The following is a 10,027-nucleotide window of genomic DNA, read 5'->3' on the forward strand; positions in this document are numbered from 1 at the left end:
CAGGTGGCCCCGCAAGAGCAAAGACCCTGCAGTTGGGAGCAGCTTGGTGTGTTCCAGGAACTGCAGAGAGGCCAGTGTGGCTGGTCCACAGGTTGCCAGAGGGAGGGGTGGGGGATGGGTGCCCCCCCCAAACTGTGGGGCTCGCTGACCATGGGGACGACCTGGCAAGCTCTCCCATCCACATGCCTGCATGAAGCCGCCCACGTCCGGGCCACGGGAGTCAGAGGAATCCCAGAAACTGAAAGAAGAAGCGGAGCCCTCCCTGTGTCCTCCCTGCCCCCTCCTGCCCCCACCCCTGCCGAGACCAGAGTGACTTCCTCTTTCTGCTGCATTTAAGGCCCAGCCAGGAGCACCCCCTCAGAAGGGGAGGCCCCGCAGTCCGGCCATGGGGGACACCTTCATACGCCACATCGCCCTTCTGGGCTTCGAGAAGCGCTTCGTCCCCAGCCAGCACTACGTGAGTAGCCCGCGGGAGGGCCCTGCGAGCGTGCAGGGACAGGCCTGTCGCGGGAGCGCAGGTGCCAGGCAGCGCTGTAACCGCACGGCTCCCAGGACCACTGGCCCGTCGGGGCGCGCCGTGGATGTGCGCCCTGGCACCCCGGGGCCCTCGCTGGGAGGACAAGCGGCTTGGCCCCTGGCCCCTGCCAGCCCACCTCACTCCTTGCTCCCCCACCCCAGCCAGGAGGCCCCTGTCAGCGCCCCGTTCACACCCTGGCAGCCCTCCCTGACCATCCCAGCTTTCAGGGAGCCGTCCTCCAGGAGAGGACTGGCGGCAACCCTCTGTCTCCCCAAGCCGGCCCTGGGATCAGTTACATTCCAGTCGGATCCCCTCCGGTAGGGTGACACCACCAAGGGGCCAAAAATGTCCCCTTCTCCCATGCCCTGTCCCGGGAGGCTGCCCAGACATGTCCACCCCACCCCACCACAGGGTCCCCAAGGCCAGAGGAAGGCCAGGGAGGAACTCTGCTTTGTCAATTGTATGGTATTTGTGGGGCACATTCAGTATCCTTTGCCAAGACCTTTCTTCTTTTTCTTCACTTCTCATTTTGAAATAATTTCAAACTTACAGAAAGGTTGCCCCCAAAGCACCAATGACCCCAATATCCCTCCAACCCCCACATCTGTGCTCCCTCTCTCCCCTCCCTCCGTCTTTCTTTCTCTCTCTCTCTGTCTCTCTTCTTCCCCATCTCTTTCTCTCTCTCTGAATAGGACTTTTCTGAATCATTCTAGAGTAAATTGGAGACATTGTGTTTCTTTACTCCTGAACACTACTGTGTACTTTTTAAGGATTTATTTTTTTATTTGAGAGAGAGAGAGAGAGAGAGAGAGAGAGCACAGGAGGGGAGAGGGAGAGAGAATCTCAAGCAGACTCCCTGCTGAGCACGGGGCTCAGCCTCACCACCCCAAGATCATGACCTGAGCGGAAGCCGAGTCGGATGCTTTACCGCCTGCACCACCCAGGTGCCCCTCTATTGTGTATTTCTTAAAATCAGGGGCATTCTCTTACACCACCGCAATGCAAATGTGTCAACATCAGCAAATTAATAGACGATACACCCTTCTCCAACCCACGGATTTCACTCAGATTTGACCATTTCCCTTACTTGTCCTTTGTAGTAAAAATGTTCGCGGTCTGGGATCCAACCCAGGACCACCTGCTGCATTTCACATGTCGTGACTCTTCAGACTTCCTTAATCTGGGTCAGTCTTTTTTTAAGTTTTATTTATTTAATCTCTGCACCCAACACGGGGCTCGAACTCATGATCCCGAGATCAAGAGTCACACCCTCCTCCGACTGAGCCAGCCAGGCGCCCATGGGTCAGTCTTAATCTTGTTTTGTCCTTCTCAACTTTGACATTTTGAAGAGCATGGGCCAGTCATTTTGTAGGACGTCCCTTCTGCAAAAGGATTTGTCTAATCCTTCTTCATTAGATTGGGATTATGTATTGGTGGCAGGAATAGCCCAGAAGGGACACGGTGTTCGCCTCGTTGATCTTATCAGCTGGCGGGAGATTTTTTGCTGGTTCCTGTGTTGGTGATGTTAATTTGGATCACCAGATGTCTCTACTGTAAAGTGACTAGTTTTCCCCTTGTGATTAATAATGAAACTGCGGGGAGATTTTCTGAAACTAAATGAATATCCTGTTCCCTCTACAGCACCTGGATGACTCTTGCCTGAGTCAAATTACTATAATGATTGCCAAACGGTGATTTTTTAAACTCTACCGTTCCTTCTGCATTTATTAGTTAACATTGTACCGTAAGGTTCTTCCCCTCGTCCTTACTATTCACTTAGGTCACTACGGATGCGTGGATTTCTCTTTTATTCAGTGGGTTACGATCCATCACTATCATAACTCATTTCATGCTCCGATCGTACCAGATCTGGCTACTGGGAGCCCCTTCAAGCTGGCTCCTGCGTTTTTTGACCTAGTCTGTCATTTTCTCAGCATTATTCTTACTTCTGGTACCGAGATGTTCCAGGCTGATCCTGTGCTCTCCAGCGGGAGCCCTGGACTCCGCCGTTTCCCCTGTTTCTCTGCAGTGGGGAGTGAGGTTAGAACTCTAGATTTGGAAGCTGAGCATGCTCATTGTCTTTCGGATGTCTTTGCCCGTGGCCTTTCAGACCGGGGAAAAGAGCCATTCCATCTCCTTCTCCTTGTACCACTTTATAGTCATAGATCCTTTCTCTCTCCATGATTACCCCGCCTCCCAGCTGAATTAACATCTTGACTCCTTTGCTCATTTCTGCAATCCACATAAGCTAGTTCTATCAGAATTACAGCACCCACGCCATTATGAACAATCAACCTGTTAGGTCGAATTTAAGTCTCTTTGCGGTTTTTTTTTTTCCCCCTTTGGATTGAAGGTAGAAATACTGTAACTAAGAGTTACTTGGATTTTTTTTCTTTTCCAGTTTTCTTTAATATGGTTGTTTTCCATCTGATAGATAGTGAAGTTCATATGTTTTCGTTTGTTCCCAATTTGAAGTTAAAAAAAAAATCCTTATTGATCTAAGTTTACTTTTAAATGTGTAATATTTTGTGTGTGTGTGTGTGTAATATTAACATGTTTGATGTGATCAAACATCGAAACTTTATAAAAAGGTGTGTTCAAAGACTCATTCTGGTTTATCTTTCCTGTATTTCTCTTTGCAAAAAAAAAAAAAGAGGGGGTGGCTGGCTTCATCAGTGGAGCATGCAACTCTCGATCTTGGGGTCATGAGTTCAAGCCACACATTGGGTGTAGAGATTGTTTAAAAATATTTTTTTTTAATAGAGAGCACATGAGCTGGGGGGCAGGGATAGAGGGAAATGGAGAGAATCTCAAGTAGACTCCATGCTGAGCATGGAGCCTGATGTGGGGCTCCATCTCACGACCCTGAGACCATGACCTGAGCCAAAATCAAGAGTCAGATGCTTAACTGCCTGAGCCAGTCAGGCGCCCCTAAAAATAAAATGTTTAAAAAAGAAAGAAAGAGGGCGCCTGGGTGGCTCAGTTGTTAAGCGTCTGCCTTCGGCTCAGGTCGTGATCCCGGGGTCCTGGGATCGAGCCCCGCATCGGGCTCCCTGCTCAGCAGGGAGTCTGCTTCTCCCCTTCCCACTCCCCCTGCTTGTGTTCCCTCTCTTGCTGTGTCTCTCTCTGTCAAATAAATAAATAAAATCTTTTTAAAAAACAGAAAGAAAAGAAGAAAGAGAGAGAAAAAAAGAGAGAGAGAGGGAGGGAGGGAAGGAGGAAGGAAGGAAAGAAGCCAGATGGCTGGGTGGCTCAGTCAGTTAAGCATCTGCCTTTGGCTCAGGTCATGATGTCTGGGACCTGGGATCGAGCCCCCCATCAGGCTCCCTGCTCTCCCCCTGTTTGTGCTCTCTCTCTCTGACAAATAAAATCTGAAAAAAGGGAAAGAGAAAAAAACGTATAAACGTTGTCTTGGGGTGTCTGGCTAGCTTACCTGACTGAGCCACCCAGGCGTCCCTTTGGTGCATTTCAAAGCAAATTGCAAACATCTGTACACTTTGCCCTAAATACTTAAGCATGCATATCACTACCTAGGGGTCATATTTGTTTATTTTTTTCTCTTTTTAAATTTTATCTTAAAAACATTTTTTAAGATTTTATTTGCAAGCAGTCTCTACACGCAACATGGGGCTTGAACTCACAACCCTGAGATCAAGAGTTGCAGACTCCACTGATGGAGTCAGCCAGGTGCCCCTAGTTTTTTTCTCTTTTGATGTAAAATTTATGTAAAATGAAATCCACCAGTCTTAGAGATATATTTGCCGAATTTTGATGGTACATGTCCCTACATAAGCCAAACCCTCATCAAGGTATAGATTGTTACCATCACCCCCAGATTCTGTCACTCCCCAGTCATTCCTCCACCATCCCCCGGACGCTACCTCTGTTCTGATTTCCCTCCACCTTTAGTTAGTCGCGCTTGTTCTAGACTATCACAGATATGGAATCCTACCAACCGCATGTGTGGCCTTTCGTGTCTGGCTTCTTTCGCTTAGCAGAATGCTTTTGAGATTCATCCGTGTGGATGCATCTGTCAGTAATTTGTTCCTTTTTGTGGCTGAGTAGAATTCTCCTAGCTCTCTTATGGTTTCGCCTTACCAGGTTTCTTTCCTTTTTTTTTTTCTTCTTCCTAATAATGGCTTCATGGAGATATAATTCACCTATATAAAGTGTACATATAAAGTGTACAATGGTTTTTAGTATTCACAGAGTTGTGCAACCGTCATACAATCAATATATATACACATATTTTAAAGATGTGTTTATTTATTTGAGAGAGAGAGCATGAGCAGGAGGGGCAGAGGGAGAAGGGGAGAGAATCTCAAGCAGACTTTGAGCTGAGCGTGGAGCCCAACGTGGGACTCGATCTCACGCCCCTGAGATCACGACCTGAGCCACATCGAAGAGTTGGTCGCTTGACCGACTGCACCACCCAGGTGCCCCTAATATTAGATTAGCTTTTCATCACCACCCAAAAGAAACCCCAGACCTGTTAGGAACTTCCCATTCTCAGCCCAGTCCCCACAACCACTAGTCTACTTTCTGTCTGTGTAGATTGTCTATTCTGGACGTTTGGTAGAAATGGGACCCTAGGGCGCCTGGGTGGCTCAGTCGTTAAGCGTCTGCCTTCGGCTCAGGTCGTGATCCCAGGGTCCTGGGACCGAGCCCCGCATCGGGCTCCCTGCTCGGTGGGAAGCCTGCTTCTCCCTCTCCCACTCCCCCTGCTTGTGTTCCCTCTCTCGCTATGTCTCTCTCTGTCAAATAAATAAATAAAATCTTTAAAAAAAAAAAAAAAGAAATGGGACCCTACACTCTCTCCCTGAGTTCTCATATGGTCTGAGCCCAGGCTTAAGTCTCACCTCCCGTAACTCTCCTACCAGCCCCAGGAGCCCCTCTATCTCCAATTTACAGATGAGGAATTTGAGCTCATTTGAGAGAAGCTGAACATCTCGCCCTGGGTCCTAAGGCTGGAGAGCAGGAGCTCTGGGGTCCATGAAGTCAGTGCCCTCTCCATGGCTCAGGTCGCCCCAAAGGGTGCTCTCTCCACCCCACCCCTGCCCCTGCCCCTGGGTCCCGTGGGCTTCCCCCAGGAAGCTGAACGCCCCCGCCCTGTCACCCCCCCAAGGTGTACATGTTTCTGGTGAAGTGGCAGGACCTGTCTGAGAAGGTGGTATACCGGCGGTTCACGGAGATCTACGAGTTCCACGTGAGTGCCCCGTGCACTTGTTTGTGTGTGTGTGTGTGTGTGTGTGTGTGTCGGGGAGGGGGGGGATGCCACACCCGGTCCCAGCTCTGCCTTCCAGGGCGAGGGTGGCCCAGGTGCTGGCCAGGAAGTGAGGAACCCACAGCACCCCCAGCCCACAGTTGAGGGTGCATTATTTATTCCTTAAGTTAAAAGAATAGTTCCTTAAGGTATGTTTTATTTTTAATTTATTTTTTGTTTTTTTTATTTAAATTCAATTGATTAACATATAGTGTATTATTAGTTTCAGCTGTAGTGTTCAATAATTCATCAGTTGCACAGAACACCCAGTGCTCATCACATCAAGTGCCCTCCTTCGTGCCCATCACCCAGTTACCCCATCTCCCCGCCCATCTCCCCTGCAGCGACGCTGTTTGTTTCCTAGAGTTAAGAGTCTCTTATGGTCTATCTCCGTCTCTGATTTCGTCTTATTTTCTTTCCCCCCCTTCCCCTATGATCCTCTGTCTTGTTTCTTAAATTCCACATATGAGTGAGATGATACAATTGTCTTTCTCTGACTATTTCGCTTAGTTAACATAATACCCTCTACTTCCATCCACATCGTTGCAAGTGGTAAGATTTCCTTAAAGTATGTTTTAATGTGGTAAAATACACAGAACATAAACTTAGAATTTTTTTAAAGATTTTATTTTTATTTATTCGAGAGAGAGAGAGAATGAGAGAGAGAGAGCACGAGAGGGAAGAGGGTCAGAGGGAGAAGCAGACTCCCCGCTGAGCAGGGAGCCCGATGGGGGACTCGATCCCAGGACTCCAGGATCATGACCTGAGCCGAAGGCAGTCGCTTAACCGACTGAGCCACCCAGGCTCCCGAACTTAGAATTTTTTTAAAGATTTATTTGTGTATCTGACACAGGGAGAGAGCAACGACAAGCAGGGGGAATGGCAGGCAGAGGGAGAAGAAGACCCAGGCGCGCCCCAGAATTTTTTTTTTATATATTTTTTATTTCTAAGGAATCTCCACACCCAACGTGGGGCTCAAACTCACAATCCTGAGATCAAAGGTTGCCCGCTCTACTGATTGAGCCGGCCAGACGCCCCTCTTGTATGAAAAATTTAAAGCAAAATGCAGGGGCACCTGGGTGGCTCAGTCGGTTTCTGACTCCTGATCTCAGCTCAGGTCATGATCTGAGGAGCCTACCTAAAAAAAAAAGCAAGTAAGTAAATAAATAAATAAAAGCAAAATGCAGATCAATGTGAAGACTATAAGCAGCCCCACACACCCAGGACCCTGAGTCACAATTGATGTCACTGTGCTGTTTGCTACAAGGCTTTTTTTTTTTTTTTTTTTTAATGTCAACTCTATGCCCAGCGTGGGGCTTGAACTCACAATCCCGAGATCCGGAGTCATGAGCTCCGCAGACTGAGCCAGCCAGGCGCCCCACAAGGCTTTTTTTAAGATAAGAAAAATAAAACATGGGGCACCTGGGTGGCTCAGTCGGTTAAGCGTCTGCCTTCGGCTCAGGTCGTGATCCGAGGGTCCTGGGATCAAGCCCACATCGGGCTCCCTGCTCCGCGGGAGGCCTGCTTCTCCCTCTCCCACTCCCCCTGCTTGTGTTCCCTCTCTCGCTGTGTCTCTGTCAAATAAATAAATAAAATCTTAAAAAAAAATAAAAAGAAAAGGAAACATTACAAAAGAAGTGGAAAACACCCTTTATCCCATGTCCTGTCCCAGCTCCAGGCCTGGGTGACTATACCTGTGCGTGCGCACACACACACATCTAAGAACAAGATGCCGTAGTGTTGAGTGTGCGTTTTCTGCAGGCTTTCTAGAGGCCGTCAGCATTCCGCTGTTCCTTGCTCTGCCTTGTTCCTGTCACTGGGTCACGTTGTTGAGACCTGTCCATTGCTGATATGTGCGCGACTCCATCTCTCCTCTTTAAACTGTTCTGGCTTGTTCCAGTGTAGGATTAGCCCCTTTTACTAATTGGTGGACTCATGCATTCATTTAACAACTATTTATCGAGCACCTACTAAGCCCCAGGTGCGTCCTACTTGGTGAGCAGGAAATGCTCTGAAGGTGACAAGGGCATAAAAAAGATCCAAGTTCTTGCCCTCCCTTGTGGACCTTAAGTTCTAGCAGAGGAGTCAGGATAACAGACAAACGAAACATAAGTAATTTACATAGTATGTTAGTCGTTAGAACTATAGAGAAAATAAAGCAGGGGGTGGTGGTGGATGGGAGGACTGAGTTAGGAGGGGAAATTGTCAGGGAGAAGGTTTCACTGAGGGGGTGATATCTGAGCAAAGACTTGAAAAAGGACAAAGAGAAAGAGAAAGCGCTATTGACAAATACAGGGGAAGAACGGGAAAAGCAAGTGCAAAGGCCCTGGGGCAGGAGTGGGCCTGCAGGATTCAGAGATGGCTGGAGCAGAGTGAACAAGGGCGGTGGCAGAGGAGGTGAGTGAGGCAGGCAGGACAGGTCTGCGGGGCCTTGTAGACTAATGTGAAGCCTTTGGCTTCCATTCTGAGTGAGCTGAGAGCCAGGGAAGTCTCTGAGCAGAGGAGAGACATGATCCAATTTAAGTGTGAAGAGGGTGCTGGGTTGAGGACAAAAATGGAAGGGGGCGTAGGATGTGATCATCCAGGTTCGGTGGAAGCTCAGCCCGAGGTGGCGGCTGTGTGGGCAGTGAGAAGGGTCAGATTCTGGATGGATTTTAGGAGCAGAACCAGAAGGATCTGCTGGCGGCATGAATGTAAGGTGGGAGAGAAAGAGAGGACCAAGGACGGCAGCCGGAGTCTCTAGCCCACGTGATTAGAACAGTCATTTCCGATTTGATGCTTTGACAGCGTTGTAATAAAGGATGTGCCTTCGCCTTTTCTTTTGTGTCTAGAAAATGTTAAAGGAAATGTTTCCTATCGAGGCGGGGGACATCAACCCACAGAACAGGATCATCCCCCACCTGCCAGGTAAGGAGCAGGGTCACCTGTCCTGGCTCCGCTCGCCTGCCCTGCGATCTGTGCCCCCTACTCCCACCCTCTCTGGGACTTGACCTGGGAGTGTGCTCACTGGTGTCCCTCCCGGGCCCCTCCAGCCCCACGGTGGTTCGATGGGCAGCGGGTCGCCGAGAGTCGCCAGGGCACCCTCACCGAATACTGCAATGCGCTCATGAGCCTGCCTGTCAAGATCTCTCGCTGCCCCCACCTCCTCAACTTCTTCCAGGTGCGCCCCGACGACCTCAAGCTCCCCACGGACAGCCAGTGAGTGGCCCCCGCATTCTGGTCCCGAAGTGGAAGAGGGAAGGGCGGTGGTGGGCTCTGCCTGGGGAGGGGGTGCAGGATATCCCCCCTGTGACAGATAACTAAAGCTCAGACAGGGGAGGTGACTTGCCTGAAGTCACACAGCCCAAAAGAGAAGGAGGAAGGATTCCAACTCTGGCCTGTGTGACCTGGAACCCCGCCCACCCCCGCCCCAGCGTCCCTGCCAAGTCTCCACCTGGAGCCTCTGAGCCTCACGGTGCTGGGTGGGGGGGGGGCTCTCTGGGCTGGGAGTGTGAGATCCTAGGTCCTCAGCCTCAGCTTGCCTTCTGAAAGCCAGTTTCCCGTCTGTAACGGGGTGGGAAGGGCCAGATGGAGTAATGGGGGCCGTGGGGAGCGCTTACAAACTGTGAAGTGCAGAGCCCCAGTGCGGGGGAGGTGGGAGGGCTGGTGGCCACTGTTAATCGCTGAGCACGCCTCCGCTTTGCCCCCTCATTCTCTGCCTGCCCCAGGGCCAGGGGACTCCTGTACTCAGGGTCCAGCCTGGAAAGCATCTGAGAAGCTGAGGGAGGTCTCAGGGGAATGTGCTGTCCTGCTGGGGAAGGTCCCTCTCTCTGTCCCCTGCGGCTTGCTGAGTACTGGTGAGGCCTGGAGAACACACAGTACTGCTGAACATCCCCCCTGGCCCAGGGGCAGGACAGTGCAGCACCCAGGGGCCTGGGTGGTGGGGATGCCCCCTCCCTGTCGGCCGCTCTCCTGAGCCCCCAGAAGAGGGGAGCTGGCCCCACCGACGTGACAAGAGCCTTTCCCAGACCGGAGTGCATCACCTGTGTTCTCTTTAACAGTTGGCTCCTTGGGGCGCCCGGGTGGCTCAGTCATTAAGCGTCTGCCTTCGGCTCAGGTCATGATCCCAGGGTGCTGGGATCGAGCCCCATGTCGGGCTCCCTGCTCAGCGGGGAGCCTGCTTCTCCCTCTCCCTCTGCCTACAGCTCCCCCTGCCTGTGTTCTCTCTCTCTCTCTCTCTCTCTCTCTCTCTCTCTCTCTCTCTCTCT

The 10,027-nt window shown here is 50.7% G+C and overlaps 1 protein-coding gene across 1 annotated transcript in view; it reads left to right on the top strand.

Moving 5' to 3' along the window:
- Window positions 1-312: 312 nt before the first annotated feature.
- The window catches only part of NCF1 (neutrophil cytosolic factor 1), a 17,024-nt gene continuing 7,309 nt past the window's right edge, over window positions 313-10,027 (top strand). The window contains exons 1-4 of the mRNA XM_025864544.2: window positions 313-457; window positions 5,643-5,723; window positions 8,612-8,687; window positions 8,813-8,978. Of these exons, the coding sequence (XP_025720329.1) occupies window positions 386-457; window positions 5,643-5,723; window positions 8,612-8,687; window positions 8,813-8,978 (395 nt within the window). The 5' untranslated portion in view covers window positions 313-385. The remainder of the gene's footprint in view (window positions 458-5,642; window positions 5,724-8,611; window positions 8,688-8,812; window positions 8,979-10,027) is intronic.

The sequence above is a fragment of the Callorhinus ursinus genome, unplaced genomic scaffold, assembly GCF_003265705.2.
Source record: "Callorhinus ursinus isolate GAN/ISIS: 27379988/994484 unplaced genomic scaffold, GSC_fseal_2.0 scaffold55, whole genome shotgun sequence".
Taxonomy (NCBI): Eukaryota; Metazoa; Chordata; class Mammalia; order Carnivora; family Otariidae; genus Callorhinus; species Callorhinus ursinus.